Source organism: Chionomys nivalis, chromosome 11 (genome assembly GCF_950005125.1).
Source record: "Chionomys nivalis chromosome 11, mChiNiv1.1, whole genome shotgun sequence".
NCBI lineage: Eukaryota > Metazoa > Chordata > Mammalia > Rodentia > Cricetidae > Chionomys > Chionomys nivalis.
In genome coordinates this window covers 28,878,912-28,899,990 of record NC_080096.1, presented here as the reverse complement: position 1 = coordinate 28,899,990, position 21,079 = coordinate 28,878,912, and the positions used below count along the sequence as shown (strand labels likewise).

The 21,079-nt window shown below is 51.1% G+C and overlaps 1 protein-coding gene across 1 annotated transcript; it reads left to right on the top strand.

The window, feature by feature from the left end:
• The first annotated feature begins 1,357 nt into the window (after positions 1–1,357).
• On the top strand, positions 1,358–19,927 carry Nt5c1a (5'-nucleotidase, cytosolic IA). The gene is made up of 6 exons (XM_057785278.1): positions 1,358–1,535; positions 7,108–7,275; positions 7,659–7,788; positions 10,676–10,798; positions 12,279–12,463; positions 14,131–19,927. The coding sequence occupies exons 1-6, from the start codon at positions 1,410–1,412 to the stop codon at positions 14,497–14,499; spliced, it is 1,101 nt and encodes a 366-aa protein (XP_057641261.1). The 5' UTR covers positions 1,358–1,409; the 3' UTR covers positions 14,500–19,927.
• The last annotated feature ends 1,152 nt before the right edge of the window (positions 19,928–21,079 follow it).

The window sequence follows — 21,079 nt, the reverse complement described above, 5'->3', positions numbered from 1 at the left end:
TCACTCCAGATACAAGGCAACACCCAAAGTGATGTAATCCAAGTCCAGCCTACGGGTGAGCTCACTGGGGTTACGTACAGGTGTGTGGGTGACGGTTCTTTAAAGAATCTGGGCAACTGGGGGAAACAGCCTCACCAGAAAATTCAGCACTGGTGGTGACTCAGAAAAGCTATAAGGTTGGGGTTCCCATTCAGCTTGCAGGCTGGCTACACCACCAAAGGTGCTCACCTCTTCTGGTTTACTTTGCCCTTTATATCATTGGGAGGGAACCCCAAGTCTTTAAAACCTCCTGGGCTTCCTGATCCTTGTAAGTTTCTTGGGCCTACAAACCTCCCAGGAAGGAATGTTTCGGCAGGAGGAAGCAGCTACAGAACAAGATTTACTTGGTTCCTCCCAGGGCACGGCGGAAGCTAGACACTGCTCCACTCTTTCCCAGGTCCCAGGCAAAGGATGCCCCCAGTTAGGCTAATATTTTTCAGGGTATCCTATTCACCTCTGAGAGATGGCTGTGTCCTGGACTCGATAACACAGGCTCTTTACCAGCGTGGACAATACCCTAATCTTCAAAAATGCTAGGCTATAATTCTTTGGGTCCCAGACCCCATTCCTCCCTTCCCTTCCTTCAGCCACCTCACAACTGTCACTAACCACCCCAAGTTCAGCACCCGGGACCTGGAAATTCACGCCCTCTGCTGGAATACAGGGGAGCCGACATGAATCCGGTTTCAGAGTCCCTTGGAATCTCTCTTGTGTCGCCTACCAGGCGAGCTTAACAGCGCCCTGGATTCAAGAGCCCCTTCGTCTGTATGTGGAAGTCCCACACTTACCCCACCTGCAATAAGGCACCCTATTCATAAACGGAGTTGTCTGCCCACCACTTCCCTGGGTCCAAGGATGGGCCGGGATTTGAGAAAAGGCGGCTGATTGAGCAGGGTCCCAGGATGCTGGCACCCAAGGGACAAGGGGCCTGTTAGTTTGGAGGAGTGCTTACCTATTTATTTTTTGCTTTGGGAATCCCTGTGTTAGGGGGAAGTTGTTAGGCTTCCTCCTTTCTCAGTGCCCTTGAACTTCATCCCTATAACCCTGAATCCGCAGCACCCTACAAGTCTGGTTCCAGCTGGCCTTCTCCAGAAAGCAGGCTGCACCTGCCCCGACTTGTTTCAGACACGGGTCAGTCGAAGAACCAGAGCTCAGCGGTCCCCTAAACGCCAGCGGCTCCTTGAACCCACTTGTCCCCCCCCCCCAACCCGCGGCGGGCGGGCGGGGCGGGCTCACTCGCACTCCCTCCCGGCCCTGCCCGCCTGCTTCTTCTGCCCGGGACGCGCCTCCCTCCCGCAATCCAGTTCTGCGAGCTCCGTGTCTCTGCCGCCACCTGCTCCCGCCTGGCCGGATCGGATCCGAGCCGAACCATGGAACCCGGACAGCCCCGGGAGGTTCGTGAACCCGGACCAGGGGCAGAAAACACTGCGGCGCCGCGCTGGGAGGAGGCCAAGACTTTCTATGATAATCTCTCGCCCAAGAAGAAACCCAAATCGGTAAAACGCAGGGCTTAGGTTTGGGAGGGACACTGGATGAGCAACTTCCAAGGAGGGGTCTCAAGCCCTCTGGAAAGGGACTCGTGGAGCCCCTCCCGGAGGGGACACAGCTCCTTCGCCCCAGAATGTGCCCGGCAGTTGGCTCGGGCTCCAGTTTATTTTGGGAGCTCTGCTCTGGTGGCGGTGGTTTATTCCCCCATCCCGGGCTCAGGTTCCACGCCAGAACCCCCCTCCCCCATGCTGTCATCAGGGACCTGTCCCCTCCCCTGCAGCGCTGGCAGCCCCTGAAGCGCTCGCGGACTGCACTTGTTGACAGAGCTGGTCAGCGACCCCGGCAGCAGCGCCCGGGCTCAGTGGGAAGTGGAAGCCCCGCTGCTCGCAGTGTTTTCAGGTCTCCAGCGTCCGTGGAGTCAGCTGGGCTTCCCAACTCAAGCCTCAGCGCTTGGGCTCTAACTGGAGACCCATGCCCTGGGGAATCAGAGGGGTCGCTTTCCCTGCATTTTAAAGAAACTGTTACTTGCTCCAGGCTCAGGGCCTCGTTCCCAGGCTCTGAGCTCCCAACGCTAGGCCTTGCATCCTAGACAATGCTTCTGATTCGTGGTGGGCATTAATAATACAGAAATCACAATGGTGGCATCAGCCCTTTGCAACTTCTCGCAGAGGCAAGAATTTCTCTTCCTCTATTGGACAAGTTCGTGACACATTGGTCTTATTCACGCCACTACCTTAGACCCAGTAACTGATCTTAAAGCATCCCACCGCTTCACTCCAGTGACTTTACCCAGAAGGCCACGCTATCCACCGTCATCTCAGGGGGGCCTTCACTCATCCTGGTTACTGAGATTAAGCTGCCTGTCTCAGGAGTTTGCAGTGTGCCCACGGAGGCAACAGAGATGGTGGATGTTCAGGTTAAAGATCTCACAGTACTGTGGGATCATAGGGGAGGGGGCCACTGCCACCGGGAAGGCTTTGATCTTCAGTGAGTGTAGCCTCCTGGACCGAGGGGAACAGAATGGTTGAAAAGCAAGGAGCTGTCTCTGGAGCCAAGGGCCTTGTTCAGAATCTGTACTGTGTGGGATTTTTGGGAGAAGTCTTACAAGGACCCAAAAAGGCTCCCAGCCCAGGGACAGCCCTGATGGATGGATCTTATTTAGTGGGTTGAGGCTTTCCTACTGGGTTCTGTGGAATCCCATGTCTCGGGCAGTCTTCAGACCCATGAATCCAATTTATTTTCTTAAAAAAAAAAACACTTTAAATAACTGCAAAAAGCAGCTCTTCCCATTCTCAAGTGTTTAGTGGTGCGAATCAGGGCTTTCTTGGGGCTGTGCAGAAACATAAAAATAAAGTGGCTGGATACCAAAGTTTAAGTCTGTGGCAGTGCCCTGACTCCTGCTTTCAAATGCATTGTTACCCAGAAGTTGTATCCATTGGTTAGTTTTGTAACAAATACATTCATGTAGATAGGTTGGTAGGTAGGTAGCTATCACATCTGAGTTCTAAAATAGAGCTAAAGCAATTATATTGTTGCTCATATTACATATTGGGGTTCTGCCTAAGGATTCACTTAACTATAAAGAAAAGATCAATCTACTTTTAAAAGTATAAAAATCATAATGGGACTGCTGCAGGATCTTGCTTATTTTTTTAAGCAGAGATTAACTTGGTTCCACTTTCATTTTATAAAGACAACACTGGCCTGCTATTTGGGTGGATTGAGGTTGGGTCTGGCCACAGTCGGGCCAGTGAGATGCAAACCTGGGCCAATGTCCTGGCCTGAGGGATGGGGAGGGACGAACACTGGAAAACAGGAATGAGTCCTCAGTGTTCCAAAACCCATTTCTGAGAACCAGGCCGTGTCAGTCACGGCCCCTTCCTCTGCCCTTGAACCCTTGTCTGATTAGGTGGCGTTCTCAGCTCCTGCTCCTTCCTGTCATAGCCCCTCTTCCCACAGGCTATTTTGGGGGTTGCAAGTCTCATGGGTCCCATCAGGGCCTTGTCTGGGCTCATTTTAATTCCCAGGAGTTTGAGTGAAATATTTAACCTAGTGAAGGCCACCAGAGGCCTTCACCCAGAGCTGTCCTGTTCTCCCGAGCATCCCTCCTATGTCCTTCCAGAAATAGCAGTTTGCTTGGCTATGTTCCTATCTCGAGTGCAAGAGACAGATTGCTGGTCTAAGTGGAAGCTCCTTGGACAGGCCAGTGGCACTGGGCTACCCACTGTTAATTCTTCACCTTCACCCCGAAGCCACAGCGATCAGCTGAGTCTCAGAGCTGACAAGACCATGGCTCCCTAAAGCTCAGCCCAGGCTGAGCCCCTAGGTTGTTCTGACCCAGTTCCTAGCCTGAAGTGGATGTTCAGATTTTGGCATACATCACATTTGGCTTGGGTGTTAAGTGACCTGGTCAGGCATAAAAGGGCCAGTCTACAAGGGCTCAGCTTTTCCGGGCTCTGCACAGACCTTGTCACCTGTTCCTTCAGACCCACTTGGAGGCCGGACAATCTATAGCACTTGGATTCCTGCACCTCTCTTATGCTGTATCAGAGACCACTGTTCTCCAGGAGAAGAGTATCGCACCATGAAACATCCCAGGATGAGGACACGATGCTTCTCATCATTTCTTCAAAATATGGGAAGGGAAGCTGGGTTGTGTCCAAGGAAGTTGCTAAAAGAAGGGAATGACAGTTCTGTCTCTAAGACTCCCAAGTGCTGATGACGTTGAGAAATTCCCAAACCCATATGGACAAATGGACACACAGATGGTCAGAAACTGGCAAGATTGGGTTGAACCTCAGAGGGGAGGGGCACCTTTGCACTATTGTCTTTCATCGGCCCCGCTGGCCACCTACACCATCTTGGCTGAAGTTAAAAAGTTCAATACAAGCTGTGGTCAGCTACACGACTTTGCAGAAATCTTTGGGTTTTCCATTCCTATTTTGAGGCTCTGGGGTTTCACTGGCCATTAATTTAAGCAGCTTAAATTCGTTAAAATTAGGTGAATTTAGGACCGAGAATATGGGTCACTCGGTGAAGTGCCTGGCACAGAAGCACAAGGAGCCTGAGTTTGGATCTCCAGCAGTTACATGTGTGATGAGTCATATATGTAACTGCTCATACAAGTGTGTATGAGTCAGCAAGTGGAGACAGATCCCTGGAGCACAGGGCCCACTGGCCAGTCAGTGTAGCCAGTCAGTGAGCTCCAGCCTTAGTGAGGGAGCGATCCTGTCTCAAAACATTCAGTGGCGAGTAATAGAGGAAGACACTGATGCCCGCTTCTGGGCTCCGCACGCACATATGCATTCATGTGTGTGTGTGTGTGTGTGTGTTTATAAAGTAAGTGATGTTAGATTTCAAATCTTCAGCATCACCCGTCGTTTTTGAAGTTACTGCACAGCCACACAGCACAGCTTATAGAGCATTTCCATAAAGGCCCAGCTTCTAGAGCTGCCCAGATCACAGAGAAGTGGCGTCCGTCCGCACAGTCCTCACACACCTACGGTCTGTTTCTGCAGCCGCTGTCCATGGTGGCAGCCTCCTCGCCCCATCTTCTAAAGGAGTCTCTGCAAGGAGAATGGGCCAGAAGCTCCTTGGGGACAGAGACTAAACCTGTCTTGCCTCCTGACATGGCCCCAGCCTAGCATCACTCAATGCTGCCAATCGTTTTGGAGCCTAGCAGTGGGTGGAATACATCATCCTCCGATTATCATAAACGAGCCAGAGTTTTAGGTCCCCCTGTAAGTCTTGGCTTCAGTTTGAACCCATGTCGTCTCAACTGTAAAGGATCATGACCCTAAGACTGTCGCAGAGAAGTGATGTCCATGCGCTTCCTACACACCCATGTTCAGGTCTTCCCCAGAATTCAGTCGGGGTCCAGCTGCTGTCCATGGTGACATTCCTCTCACCCTGTTCTACCCAAGTCTTGGTCCATCTGGGTTACTGTATCAAAGTGACACAGACTGAATGACTTACACTGTAAACAATAGAAATTTCTCTCTTGCAGTTTTGGAGGCTGGGTGTCCAAAATTAAGGAACCAGAAGACTGGGGTTCCTTTTCTCGTTTAAAGATGCTAACTTCTAGCTACATCCACACATGGTGAAATAGTCAAGGCAAACTCTTGTGACTTTTCTTCTAAGAAAAGCCCTAACCACTCTCAAAAGCTCTACCCCTTAATATGATCACATTCAGGATTATAGTTCAACGTGAGATTTAGGGGATTCATTCAGATACAGCATTTGGGAAGGAGTGCTGAGACCCTCTTGTGAGGAGGCCCCTATGAAATCCGGCCCCCACCTATCCTTCTGGACATGTTTACATTCTCCTCCATCCTGGCCTCTGCTCACTTTTGTGAAGGCCGGGTCTGTGCTCACCAGTTCTCGTGGCCTTCCTCAAAGGCCTCCAATCCCCCAATGACTTCCCTGAAGCCATCATTGAAACCTTGCTTCCCGTGTCTGTTATACACTCCCATCCCATTGCCTCCGGATTCTGTCCTCCTGTCTCCCCCCTCCCCCCAGACGCCATAGAGGAACCAACTGAAGAGGAGCTCCAGAGCAAGGGCACGAGTCAACTAGACAGAGGATGCGGGGAATAGTATATTTGCCATAGTGAGCAATAGTGAGGATAGTGAGCAAGGGAACACCAGGTTCAAGGGTCAGTGGACAAGGGGAAGGTGCATGAAGACATGAGAAAGGAGAGGTTGAGCAAAGATGGGTAAGGGGAAGCTGAGAGTGGAAAGGAAGTAGAGGCCTCTTGCAAAGGACTTCTTGCTCTGCGGGAAAGGCAGTCTGCTTGACTCCGTACCGCTGACTAGGTGTGACCAGGTGAGCTGTGATTGTGTGTGCACTTTAGACAGACCCTCTGAAAATGTGGGAAGGGTAGAGGTGATGGTGGCCTGGGCTATGGGTGACTTGGACGCTTAATCAACACAGAAAGGAGTGGGGGAAGGCGGGGTGAAGGTTTACTTCCTGGCTTCGGTTGTCTGTTCGTGGTGATCTGGATGAGTAAATGGGGCGTTGAGAACAAGACACAACAAAGGGGGGATTTGGGTTTGGGTTTGGGGGTAAGGGTGGGGAACTCAGCCTCAGGAGCTGTAAATTGGGGTGTCTGTGGGTCTGTTGGTTGACTGGGGCAGTTAGATACATGAGTCTGCAGCTCAGGAAACAGATTTCTCAGGAAACAGATCCAAGCTGAGATTTTAAAAATTCTTATATAATTACTGTGTTCCTGGGCACTAATTTCTTCCTGGCGACATGCAGCCCTTCTTTCATGATGGAAACCGTTTGGGAGTCATCTCAGTGCGGCCTTACTTTGTCTGTATGCATTGTACTCATTTTCCATGGTGTCCAGATGGCCAGCAGTATCATACACTCCCTGAGGGCCTGCCCTCCTTCTTATCACACCCGTAATAAGGAGCCGGTCTCCAGCAGGGTCCAACCCAGAGTGACCTCTGCCCAAGACTGACTTGCTCTGGATCAGAGCCTTGGTCTTCTCCACGTCCCCAGGTCCAGGGAGGGCTTGCAGTACACCTGCCTCAGAGTGAGTCTGAGTAACGGCCTGTCCCACTGTCCTTCCCGTAGCCAAAGCCTCAGAATGCGGTCACCATCGCTGTGTCCTCCAGAGCCTTGTTTCGCATGGACGAGGAGCAGAGGATCTACACGGAGCAGGGGGTGGAGGAGTATGTGCGGTATCAGCTGGAGCACGAGAATGAGCCCTTCAGCCCCGGGCCAGCCTTCCCCTTTGTGAAGGTGAGGGGCCGGTTCCTGAAGCAGCCCACAGGAGGCCTCCCTCAGCAGCTCTGCCTGGTAGAGGCAAACCCCACAGCTAGAGGACTGAGACTTGGTAGGAAGAGGAGGCCACCGTCCTTGGGACTGATGGAGCCCCAGAATGGGTAACCAGCTTGAGGATCGATCCCCCTTCATCCGCCTTTAGTGAAATGCCTTTGAATAGCTGAGTAGTGAACAACCCCCACAACGGTGGAATTATGGCATTAAAGGGTGGTAGTGTGCACAGATCTCATTCAAAATCACGCCTGTCCCTGGCCTCCCCTCTCCTTTCTCAATGGATCCCTAGCCACCAACTACACTCAATCCCTGGAACTCTGACCTGGTCTTTGCTCTCTCCCTCCCAGGCCCTGGAGGCTGTGAACAAGCAGCTTCGGGAGCTGTATCCCGATAGCGAAGATGTTTTTGACATTGTCCTCATGACCAACAACCATGCTCAAGTGGGAGTCCGTCTCATCAACAGTATCAACCACTATGGTAGGCATGGGAAGTGACCACGGGATGCCCCTACCACACACGCCCCCTGGGGGAAGGCCACACCTTGCAGGGTCAGGCTGGGTTAGGCTTTACAGACTGCCTTCCTAAGCCCAGTGATGTTCTACTAACATGGCATTGTATTATATTTTTAACCTGGTCTTTTAAAACATGTAAGGCTGAGGATGTGATCCAACTGGTAGGGTATTTGCTTAGCAGGCAGAAAGTCCTGGGCTCAATCTCCAACACTGCTTAAAAGCTAGGTATAGCAATGCATGCATCTTATGCCATCACTCAGGAGATGGGGGCAGGAATTCGAAGTCTCCCTTGGCTATGCGGTGAGTTCAAGGCCAGTCTGAAATACATGAGACCCTGTTTTAAAACAAACAACAAACAAGGAGCTGGGGATGTGGCTTAATTGTGTTTGCCGGACATGCGTGAAGTCCTTGGCTAGACCCCTCCCCCAGTACCACATTAGAAAGCAAACAACCAAGACATGGTGGCATATGAAGCTGTAACCCCAGCAGCTGTGCAGTCGGTGAAATGGAGGCAGAAGAATGAGTAGCGCATCTTCAGATACACAGTGAGGCCAGCCTAGGCTACACGTGACTGTCTCAAAAAAATTAAAAAAAAAAAAAAAGACTATAATGCTGTGTACAGTGGCACACACCATTAATCCCAGCTCCTGGGAGGCAGAGGTAGGTTGATCGCTGAGTTGAAAGCCAACCTGATCTACAGAGGTAGGTCCAGGAGAGTCAACGGCTACAGGGAGAAAAACCTTGTCTAGAAAAACAAACACTGACGAAAAACAAAAACCTGTAAAAATAAACAAAACTGATTTGAAAATGCTGCCTGTTTACAGGATGTTGCCCGTGGCCGATTTCTGGCTACCCATGGTTGATCAACATAACTGGCTCATAAAATTCCTGGATATTTAATAGCTGACTCTTGCAAGCTGGCACCAGCCAGTTACAGCCCACACGAGACAGGCCCTGCTCCCTGTGTAAAAGGAAAGGTGTTTGCTGTCTCTGTGCCTCGGTTTCTCTAGCTGGAGGAGACTAGCAAGTCTCATGAGACTGATGGGAGATCAGGGGCTGTTCAGGATGAAAGGGTGTGTCTCCTTTTGCTACAGTTTTGATTGAAGGTTCTCAGTATCTCAGAGCAAGCTTCCAGCAAAGGGAACCATTGTCGATTCCAGGATGACTCAGAACCACAGAGCAGGAAGAAAAAATGGGCCCGGAGAGGCCAGAATCCAAGTCTTGGCGATCTCTCTTTGGTTTGTATTCTCTCCGGGCCAAATGGACCCTTGTGCTTATTTAGCAAGCATATTCCTTTGTTTTAATCTGTAGCTACAGTTCCAGGAAATCTGAATACTTCCAGCCCCTCTTCTGGTCTCCACAGGCAACCAGGCATGCACAGGGTCCATACACACACATGCAGGCAAAACACCCAAACACATGACGTTTTTTAAAACAGAGAAACCAGGATCTGGAGAGATGGCTCAGTGGTTAAGAGCACTGGCTGCTCTTCCAGAAGACCCAGGTTCAGATTGCATGGCAGCTCACAGCTGTCTGTAACTCCAGTTTTGGGAGAACCAATACTCTCACACAGACACACATGCAGGCAAAACACCAATGCACATAAAAAAAATAAATAAATAAATCATAAAGAAAAAAATACCAACACTAACTCATCCATATTTATAGCTTTACAAGCTCTTGTTTCAAGCAGCCAACAACCCAGTTAGGTGTTCATTTTATTTTAACTTAATTTTGATACAGGATCTTACTGTGTATTCCAGGCTGGCCTTAGACTTGAGAGTCTCTTGTCTTAACCTTCCTAGTACTAGAATTTCAGATTGTAGACATGTGCCACCATTTCTTCTTTCTTTTCTTCCTTCCTTCCTTTCTTCCTTTCTTTTTCTTTTAAGACAGGGCATCTCCGACTCTAGCTGTCCTAGAACTTGCGGAGTTCTGTCTGTCTTTGCCTCCTGAGTACTGGGATTAAAAACATGTGCTTTACTACCTTTGTAAAACAAAACAAAACAAAAAACCCTTTATGTGTGTGTCTGTTAGTGAATGCCATACCACCTGTGTGAGGGACCTTTGAAGGTCAGAAGAGGCATCAGGAGCCTTGGAGCTGGAGTTACAGACAGTTAGGAACTGCTACATGGATGCTGGGAAATGAACTCGGGTCCTCTGGAAGAACAGCCAGGGCTCTTAACCACCGAGTCATCTATCTCTCCAGCCCCATTCACTACTTCAAACTGTATTTGCTTATTTTGGGTGCTGGAGAATGAAACCGGGCCTCTGTGTGTGTTCAGTCATTAAGCCACACCCTTAGTCTCCAGCTGGCATTTTATAATACTGATTTCAAATTTCTGAGTGTGAGGGCGAGGTTAGCGCTATTTAACCATAGGTACTGAGCAGTCAAAATCAGCAGCACTCCGTGCTTGCGTAGGGCCCTGGGGGAACCTCTGTGGGGTGGTATTAACCTTGCTTGTTGTGGGCTGTGAGGAAGACAGCAGTCCTCGGGTAGTGGCTGAGGCTAGTGGCCACTCGTCAGTCAGCAACTATTACACAGCTTTTGCCACCATGGGAGCAAGCTCCCCAGGTTGGACTCTGATCGGCTCGGCTGGGTCCAGACTCTGCCAATTAGTACAATCAGTTGTGACCAGGAAGTCCGGGTCTGAGTAGGAGGGAGGCTGGGAACCAGGAGCTTTCTCCAGATGTGTGACCATTCTGTTTCCTTGAGGAAAGATGCAGGGGAAATGCCAGGCGGAAATAGAGAGGCCCTCTGCTCCCCCTCCCCCACTCAGATCCCAGGCAGCTCATACTAGGCACAGAGAGACCATTCTGGGGCCTCATCTGGGCTCTCTCTACCTCCACAGACCTGTTCATTGAGCGATTCTGCATGACAGGTGGGAACAGCCCCATCTGCTACCTCAAGGCCTATCACACCAACCTCTACCTGTCAGCTGATGCGGAAAAAGTGCGAGAAGCCATTGATGAGGGTAAGTCAGAACGAGGAGGGAGAATATGGGGACACTTGCGCATACATAAAGGGGTCCCAGTGGGGAGGAGCCTGGTCCTGGTCCTAAAGCTCTGAACAAGCGCTGGGGTTGCCAAGGTAACTGCAAAGGGATCTGTGCATACATCCCATGATCTGCCTTTTTTTTTTTAAAGATTATATTTATTTATTATGTATTCGGTGTGATGCCTGCATGTATCCCTGCAGGTCAGAAGAGGGCACTAAATCTCATTACATATGTTTGTGAATACATGTGGTTGTTGGGAATTGAACTCAGGACCTTTGGAAGAGCAAGCAATGCTCTTAACCACTGAGCCATCTCTCCAGCCCCCATGATCTGCCTTGTAAAGTGAAAGCGAAGCCCTCCCTAATGCTCCTTCCCATCTCCCGCCCTACTGTGTACATCCATCAGCATCACCTAGCCTTCTGTTTCCATAGAAACTTTCCTGACAGCCCAGAAAGCTTCTGCTTCCTAAGATTCCTCAGGACTGATGGGAGTTCTGATTCCTGTGTGATCAGGAAGCTTCCATCCATCACTGGGCCAGTGAACAAGAGGGAAGATTCGTATTTCAAGCAGCCAACAACCCTGCTGCTAGCTCTTGCCAGAGCTCTGCGGAAGCCTACCTCCATGACCCTAGATTCCCAAGGAGTAGGGTAGAAGGGGCCTTTAGAGAGATGACAACCATGGGAAGGGGATTCAGCTGATTCTAACCTGGAGCCTTGGTCTCTGACAGGCCTCCTTGCACCCAGAGGAGCCCTGGTTGCAGTAAGTCTCTATATATTGTCACAGATAGTTAACGCTGCTTCCCAGGACCAAGCACATATTTCACAGTCTGAACCAGCGTGACGTCAGTATACCTGGGTGCTTGGCAGCTGTAGACAGTGTGTCCACACCCACCCATCTCTCCTGCAGTCTGAGAGCTCAGCCTCAAACGGACCTGAAAGAACCTTAATTTTATCTTGGTCTAGAGAAAGTATGTAACTTGGCTAGTGAAGGAGTGTCTGCACCCCCCAAGGCATGCTTCCCTGTCTGCTGGAGGTTCATATAGGGTGCAGAACTCCAAACAGAACAGGGATGTAGGAGTCCTGTGCTCCCAGCCAAGACTGGTATTTGACTAGTCCACACCAGCCTGATCTTCTTCAGTGTTAAAGTATTCGAATTTCTTCACGCTGGCTGATAAATAGCTCTTCAGTGTCCTCCTGCCCAAGGTCACCTCTGGAGCTCTCCACGCAGATAGTATTAATGAGGCGGCCTCTAGACCTTGGTGGGAACCCTCAGAGTGACACCTCTAAGCTACAGCTGCTGCATACCTATAGCCAGGATCCACAGACTCCCAAATTAAACTTTCAATAGGAGTCCCTGTTACGCTTGCCTTTAGTTCTGGGGAAGCTGGTGGAATAAGGACGGCGTGAGACACCCTCTCCTGTGCCTAGGCAGACAACACTTACCTCTCTCTGTGCAGGGATTGCTGCTGCCACCATCTTCAGCCCCAGCAGGGACGTGGTTGTGTCCCAGAGTCAGCTCCGCGTGGCCTTCGATGGGGACGCTGTGCTCTTCTCTGACGAGTCAGAGCGCATTGTCAAGGCCCATGGACTGGACAGATTCTTCGAGCATGAGAAGGCCCACGAGAACAAACCTTTGGCTCAGGTGCTCCACACTCCCAGGACCCCCGAATAGCCCCTTATTCCCCAGAACCCAGCTTAGGGCCAAACCCAGGCTAAGCCCACATCCCCACCAGGTTCTCTTGCCAAGACTCAAGCCTCCTCTCTCTCTCTCTCTCTCTCTCTCTCTCTCTCTCTCTCTCTCTCTCTCTCTCTCTCCTCTCTGTGTGTCTCTTTCTCTGCCTTTCTCTGTCTCTCTCTGTCTGTCTCTCTCTTTCTCTCTGTCTCTCTCTGTGTCTCTCTGTCTCTCTCTCTGTCTCTCTCTCTGTCTCTCTCTCTGTCTCTCTCTTTGTCTCTCTCTGTCTCTCTCTCTCTCTGTCTCTCTCTCTCTCGTTTCTCAAGGCAGGGTTTCTCTGTGTATATCTGCCTGCCTCTGCCTCCCAAGTTCTAACCCTCTCTCATACTTGGCCCCTGGCTCCCTTCAGTGAGACTCCACCCCTTCACTGAGTCCCACCTCCTCACTCAAGTCGCATCCCCCACCTCTCGGGGCCTCTAGCATCTCTCCAAGCTTCTCTCTGAAGACTCCTTTGCCTCCCTGCTTTGTTCCTCCAAACCCCTTTCTAAGGTCTCCGTCTCCTCTCAGAAGCACCCACCCCCATTCTGAGTCTTCAATCCTTCTCTGAAGTCCCCAGCCCTCCCTAAAATCCAAGCCACCCCCCCAATCCACTGACCTTACCCTGTAAACCTCAGCTCCTCTTTTTAAATCCCCTTCTGAGTAAGCACCTACCCTTCCAGAAGCCCCTGCTCCTGTCACCAGGAGACAAGAAGAACTCTATTACCCTAGTGTGGGTAGCTGAGGCTGTGGTGACCTGGGACCACCTCTTACTGTTGCCTTGATTACGTGACTCAGAAAGCCTCACCTGCCCTCACTCTTCTCAATGGCTCTCTGAGAACAGAACATGTCTTGGAGCTTGTTAGAAATTCCCTATGGGTGGAGCAATGGGATTCTACGGCCTTGCTGGGAGCTCCAACTTAAGCTTTTACAGAAATCTAGGAGCTGCGGGCAGGACACTTTCTGCACTAAGTGGTTGACAGAGACCCTGAAGAAGACTGCTTACCCCAGGTTACCCAGCTAGGGAAATCCCCAGAACTAGCAGCCCACCTTCCTTGGCTCCAATTGCTTTGAAAATGGGCGACATTCTGTACCATCTAGTTCTTTATTCATATACCTGCCGTAGCTTTATTACTGTAGACACATCCCCTGACCCCAGAGAGCCTAAGCCCAACACCCTGAGCCACATGTCCGTCTGTCCACAGACAGGTTCATGGTCAATACTGAGCCATCTGGCCCAGATATTCACAGATAGAGAGTCTACTCTGGTTGGCAGGTGCCCATGCCGTCATTACTAGCTTGTTTAAATTCCTTCTTTGCTAATGAACACAGACAACCACACTTACAGAGCTGCAGGATAGATTGCTGCAAGAGACATGGATGGATTTGCCTAGCAACAGTTACCCTGGCACCGCCCTGGTCACAGTAAGATAGACCCCAGACTACAGGTACCTACAGCCCGGCAGGTACACAGTAGCCAGAAGAGGCAGAGCAAAGCAACAAAAAGATTTAGGGATTTCCTACCCCAACAGCCTAGCGCTTTAGGATAAAAGGGCAGATGTTTAGCAGGGTGATCTTACAGTGTCTCCTTAACTCCGTAGGGCCCCCTAAAAGGCTTTCTGGAAGCACTCGGTAGACTGCAGAAGAAATTCTACTCCAAAGGCCTGCGGCTGGAGTGCCCGATTCGTACTTACTTGGTGACAGCGCGCAGCGCAGCCAGTTCTGGGGCTCGGGCCCTCAAGACCCTGCGAAGCTGGGGCCTGGAGACGGATGAGGCCTTATTCCTAGCTGGAGCGCCCAAGGGCCCCCTTCTTGAGAAGATCCGCCCACACATCTTCTTTGATGACCAGATGTTTCATGTGGCTGGGGCACAGGAGATGGGCACAGTGGCTGCCCATGTGCCTTACGGCGTGGCCCAGACACCCCGGCGGGCGGCTGCGGCTAAGCAGACTCTAGGTTCACAGCAGTAGGGTTACCTCGCTGTAGGCTCCCTGACACACTTCCGAGCCTCATCTGGTGACCTTTCCTGGCGCCTCACTGTCCACCATCCTGCCTGTTGCCCTCTTCCCTCTGCTCAGATGCTCCAAGGAATTTAGGAAGTCGGGGCCAGCATTCTCACAGTCCCTGCTGGGCAAACACTGCCATGATCCTGGCAAGGAAAGCAGGACTTGGCAGGGTAGTTAGGGTGTTGTGGAGAAATTGATAGGACCGAGAGCGGCACAGTCAGAGATGCCAGGATGTCAAAGGGCTTGGGATGAAACTGTCACATGTAGTATGAAGAGCATTGTGCAGGAGAGGGTGGATTAAGGCATGGACTGCATGACTTAAGTCCCTCTTTTTTGTAAGCCTCAGTTTACCCCCCTTTTAGGTGATTTCCAAGCTGTCCTTTAGTCAAAGCTTGGATGATGCCCTAAATGGATCCTCCTGTGCTGGACTGCTGGTTCCTATGGCACTTGTGTAGATTACAAGATAACACTCTGTCTAGGTGAATGAATGACAAAATGATGGCCCTTCCTTTGGCCCAAGCCCGGACATAGGCTAGATTCCAGATCTTCGCTCCTCAGCCCTTCAGCCCATCAGATGGAAAATACGCACAGCCCTGTCTATATCTCGCCATGTTTGGGAACTACTGCACAGGGTGATCTGTTGTTTCCTGTGACTTGCTAACCTGAGCTAACCTGACTGCCAGCTGGAAGAAATGATGGGAGTGGAAATGATGGGAGGAATGTACCCTACGTGCAAATTTTCCTCTAGCCAGCAGGGGGCACTGCAGGCTCCTCCTGGATTGCGCTTTAGTGGCTTAACAACTCTGGGGGTGGGGGGGCTTTCTTTGCTTTCAGCTTTTTGGCAAAGTTCAGCAGTTCTGCCTGCCAAGCTCCTCACCTCAGTCCTGGGTCTACCAGTCACTGCCACCTACCATGATGTAAGGAAGGTCTCCCAGCAACAAAAGAGCACTCCAGCCCCAAATATGGAGAAACCACAGGCTCTGAGTGAGTGATTGTCCAGGCTGAGTCTGAGGGCAAGCTGCTGCAGGGAGACCGGGAAGTGTGAGGTCTGATCTTATGTGAACCCAAAGACACTAAGGACGTGCCGGCTTAGAGAGGGATGCCCTGAACGTGCACCAGCATGATGCTGCTGTGGAGAAGGAAAAGCCAGTCTGAGCTACCCTGGAGGTGATGAGCTGTCACTGGGGTGCGGTACAAAGGACTCTGGAATGAACCGACCCCCTGAGAGGTACCAGTGATGACTCCACCTTTGCATGAAACCAGGCAGCTCTGTCTTCTCCACATGATGAGCGATAGTCACCTCCTCCTTTGCTAAGCGGTCCTGGCACTCAGAGGAAGGGTGGAAGAGTGGATGCTTGGTCCCCTAAGAGGAGAAGGGAGGGGCAAACAGACATGTGGTTGTGCTCTGATTACCTGGCTCCCACAGGGATTTCAGCAATGGGGAAACCCAAAGCACCATCAGAGGGCCAGGAGAGGGCCTGGAAATGGGGAGAAGGGCAACCGGAGACTCTGACCTCTGCCTTTCTAGGCATTTGACTCAGAATCTGAACGAGAACATGTTCTGGGCGGTGTGTCTCAGGGTAGCAGCTGCAGGAAGGAGGATGAAGGCTCAGGAGCTCCTGGAAATGAGAACCAGCTTGGGCCAAATGAGAAACATGGGGTTGAGTGTGCATCTGTGTCTGCAGTATGAGGACACGGTTCCTGTCTGTGTCTGCAGCATGTAGACACGGTTCCTGTCTGTGTCTGCAGCATGTAGACGCGGTTCCTGTCTGTGTCTGCAGCATGTGGACACTGTTCCTGTCTGTGTCTGTAGCATGTGGATGCGGTTCCGGTCTGTGTCTGCAGCATGTGGACACTGTTGCTGTCTGTGTCTGTAGCATGTGGACGCGGTTCCTGTCTGTGTCTGCAGCATGTGGATGCGGTTCCTGTCTGTGTCTGCAGCATGTGGACACTGTTCCTGTCTGTGTCTGCAGCATGTGGATGCAGTTCCTGTCTGTGCAGCATGCAGACACTGTTCCTGTCTGTGTCTGCAGCATGCAGATGTGGTTCCCGTCTGTGTTACATGCGGACATTGTTCCTGGAAAACAGTGATGCACGTGAGATAGACAGAGCTGCTTTATGGAGCCACTGGCATTACTGCACCGGGGAGGGCACAAAGCAAAGGTGTTTTTTTTTTTTTTTTTTTTTTTGATTTTTCGAGACAGGGTTTCTCCGTAGCTTTTTGGTTCCTGTCCTGGAATTAACTCTTCTAGACCAGGCTGGCCTCGAACTCACAGAGATCTGCCTGCCTCTGTCTCCCAAGTGCTGGGATTAAAGGCGTGCGCCATCACCGCCCAGCTAGCAAAGGTGTTTTTGCACAGGGTCGTTTTCATCATTATAGCCAGGACCCTTCCTGCCAGCAGAGGAGGCCTGGGGTAGAACAAAGTCTGTAAGGGGCTTCCTCCCCTACTGGTTCTCCACGACAGACCAGAGATGTCGTGCAACCTAAGAACAGCTGCAAGGGAATGAAAAGGGGGGTGAGAGAGGAAGCTCAGCCACAGGGCACTTTCCGCCTTCCTTAGATCACACAGTAGCCTTCTGCCGTGAGGCCATCATCACCATCACCTTCTTGAAGGGTTCCTTCCTCAAGGCTCAGTCAGTGGTCACAAGAAGCTTGTAGAGATGTGCAGAATGCAGGCTCATAGAGTGTTCTTAGAGTGCCCAGTCAGAAAGACTGATGTGCTGGGATGCAGGAGGCTTAGTGGCCAGGGCCTGGTCATGAACATGGCAAACGCATCCAGGTTTCTCAGGAAACAGGAACGGTACCATCCCAGAAGCAAGGAGATAAGGTGCAGTAAAAAGCTGCGGAATTCACTGGAGACACCATGAATAGATACAGACAGCCCTGGGCAGCGCAGAAAGGTCCAAATTCTATTACCTAAACCAAAATTGAGCATCTCAAGCCTGGACAAAAGCTTCTGGAGCTGGACTAAAAGGCCAGAAGTCCTGGGGGCAGGCTCCAGCTGCAGCCGCACAGTCCTCCTGATGGACTCGAGGGCTGAAGAGGAGCCTGACAGCACGAAGCATTGTTTATTGTGTTACCAGGAGATTTAAAAACCAGCTGAGCATCAAAGCTCCAGACCCAGCCTCAGACCGCAGCACTGGGGCAGAAGAGCCAACCGCCCTCAGAACCCTGGACGCCTTTAGCTGGAAGCACCACATCCCTAGGCCTGGCAGAACACTCCTCCTAGGGGGTGCTTGCCAACCGAGTCCCAGGCCCCGTGGAACTGCCACTCAGCAGAACAGTAGCTCTGTTTGTTATTAGGAATGGAGACAGCTAAGATTACTACAGAACGCCCCTGGGGGACGGAGATGTAGCTGGGCATTGGGCTCAGCTAGCAGAGTGCTTGCATACCGAATACAAAAGCCTGGGTTTAACCCACAGCACTGCACAAGCTAGATATGACGGTGCACACCTATAACTCCAACACTGGAGGGATGGAAGCAGGAGGAGTCAGAAGGTCAAGGTGCTTCTCAGCTGCGGTCTGGGCAGCATGAGATCCCCATCGCAAAAAGAAAAAAACAAACCCTCCCCTACGTGACGGCCCAGCTACATTAGTGGGAATGCAGCAGAATGGGCTAAAAGGAGCAGAAGCTAGCAAGAAGTTCAAGTCCCTGACAGACTCGATGCTACTACACCTCTGTTTGATTGGCATGCAGTAAAGCGATGATCAGAATATCAAAGCCCCTCCACAGCATGTGGTAAATAGCCCGACCCCAAATGTGTCCCTGGGTGTCCCTTGGTAACCTCAGAAGGCCTGGCCCTCCATTGGGAATCCTGTATCTTCCTGTGATCCAGTCTGCTGGAGGAGATACCACGCTGTGGCCATTTCTACCCTCTTGAGGTGTCCAGGACACAGTGATTTGGGGAGCTGTCATAACTTGCTCAAAGTTGCCCAGCTAGTAGGTGGCAGTGCTGGGACCTGGATGTCCATCATTTTCCATACAGTGGCCAGAGAAGCTCCATTCTGGAAGAATTCACCCAAAGCTGACCTGTTGAAAAGCTGGGACACATTTGAGCAAGTGCATTCTGGTTCAAGCCGCCTCACTGACAGTGATGGAAATTAGGGCAGTCCTTCCAAACCGCTTTTGAACAACTTCAAGCTATGTGAAACTCAGTTTGCAGATCATTGAGTTGAGCTAATAAGGGGTGAGGCCAAACTGGATCCATTTCTTGTTGTCGTGAAGAAGCTTCTGTCGTCTTAAACTCTACGTCCACTGGGCTTATAGACACACTACAGCAGCAGAACTCAATGGTACCAACGGAAACGCCAAAGCCAAAAGAATATTCTCCAACCCTCTTACAGAGAATGTCTGCTGACCCTTGCATCAAGGTAAATATCCTGGCCACTGGGACAACATTTAAGCATTTAAGGACAGAAATCGACTCCCTAGCTAAAGGAGGCAGGGAGAGATGGGGACTTAATGACTATCTAACCCTTTCCTGACACTCAAGGGTTTAAAATTCCAAGTACTGTAAATCACAAGTCAGACTGAATTCACCCTCTCAAGCTGAACAGGAACATGACCTTGGCTACAGGTGGCCTTGCTGGTTCCCCAACACCCATCTCTGCAGCCGTCATCTCAGCTCCTCATTGGCCCCATGGGGTCTCTTGAGCCCTAATGAGTGCTGGTAAGTGAATGACTGTGAAACATGGGCTTTGAATAAAGGGGAGCACCCAGTGTTGACTCCAGCAGCTCCGATCTAGCAAGCCATCCTCACTCCCCGTCTCTGAAAACAAATTCTCGAGTGTCCCCGGAAGGCTTTGGCTCAGAAGGATGCAGATGGAGTGAGAAGCCAGATTCCACTACAAGGTAGACATTTTCTTCAAGTATGAGGCACAAGCAACCAAGCCACCCTTGCAATGGAAATTTCTGAATTCAGTGCAAACATGCCAGACTGTCTCACCTGCCGCAATAGCTGGTGTCACCCATCATGGTAGTCCCCCTTATAAAGCCCAGACTTGGACTCAGCTTCTTTTTTTTTTTTTTTTTTTTTTTTTTTGGTTTTTTGAGACAGGGTTTCTCTGTAGCTTTGGTGCCCATCCCAGAACTAGCTCTTGTAGACCAGCTGGCCTCGAACTCCCAAACATCCACCTGCCTCTGCCTCCCGAGTGCTGGGATTAAAGGCGTGTGCCACCACCGCCCGGCTGGACTCAGGTTCTTCATGCAGCACTTCAGACAGCCTGTCCCAGATGGAGGTGGCATGAAAGACGGAACCTGGTTTACTACCTTACTGCCTTTGTGGACTGGACCATTGCTTTCCTGTGGGCAGGCATGGTCCTTAATATTCCTTCTCTGATGCTGTGGTACGCTCCAAGGATGCCAGATTCTCACCTATCTCCAGCAGAATCGGAGGAGGAGGAGGAGGAGGAGGAGGAGGAGGAGGAGGAGGAGGAGGAGGAGGAGGAGGAAGAGGAGGAGGAGGAAGAGGAGGAGGAGGAGGACAACGACCCTTGGCCCCGTGGCTGGTAGCTTCACTGCACAGGTGTCCTGTGTTCTGCCCTGAAGGCAAGGTGCAGAAACCTCTCTTGCCAGTAGGTGGCACTGCAGACTGGCATTCCGTTGTGCCTGTGGTTTACTTTTCTCTCCTTTCATGCTACCGATTACTGTCCTGGACTCTCACAGGGAGCCACTCTAGGAGCCAAAAAGGACTTCAGGTGCTCTGACCATGTTTCTGAAACATCTCTGTATGACGAGCTGGCAGCTCTCACCGAAAACCACTGTGATGGTGTGTCTGGAGAAACACCTGTGACCATGTCCTGCCATATAGACTGTGTGTTTATGGGTGTGATGGACACACTTCTCTGCTGAGGACTGTGTGTGCATACTTGTATGTGTCTGTGTCTCTGTGTATCACACACACCTGCAAGCTTGGAGTGTGCACGGATGGCTGTCTCTGTAATTTGAGGATCCTGGGCCCCACTGATTGATAACCAGCCTTACTCCTTGGTCCTGGCTGCCCCCCCATCATCTCATGGGCACTGCATGTACCTCAATCAAGGGCCATGGAGGCCGGGCCTCTCAGTCTTTCTCTTTAGTTTCCTGTTTCTGTTTCACTTCTGTTGCCTCTGACTTCTCCACCTCCTTTCCCTGTGGCTCTGCAGTTTTGGGGAGAGGAAGTGACAGAACAGGCGCCACCTGACTCAGTCTCCCCACATCTCTTCCCTCCTCCAACAGAGCCAGAGCTAATATGGTCTGATTAGGAGCTACCCTACGGCCACTGTGAGGCAAGCTGACTTCCTTCCTGGCCTTCTGTTCTTGCCAGCCCTGGTTTATCTTTGACCTTGACTGGGAAGTATCTTCCTGACGGTCACACCACCACTAACTGACACTGATCGGAAGGTTGCCAAGGTCACTGCAAACATATTGTGTGAGTGGGGGTCACAAACCCTATGTTTAAGGAGCCACTCAGGAAGCAGATAGAAGCAAAGGGCATTGGGCTAGGTCTTGAGGACAATGGCATCCAGGGTCCTGTACCTCTCTGCCATGTAGAAATTTGGGC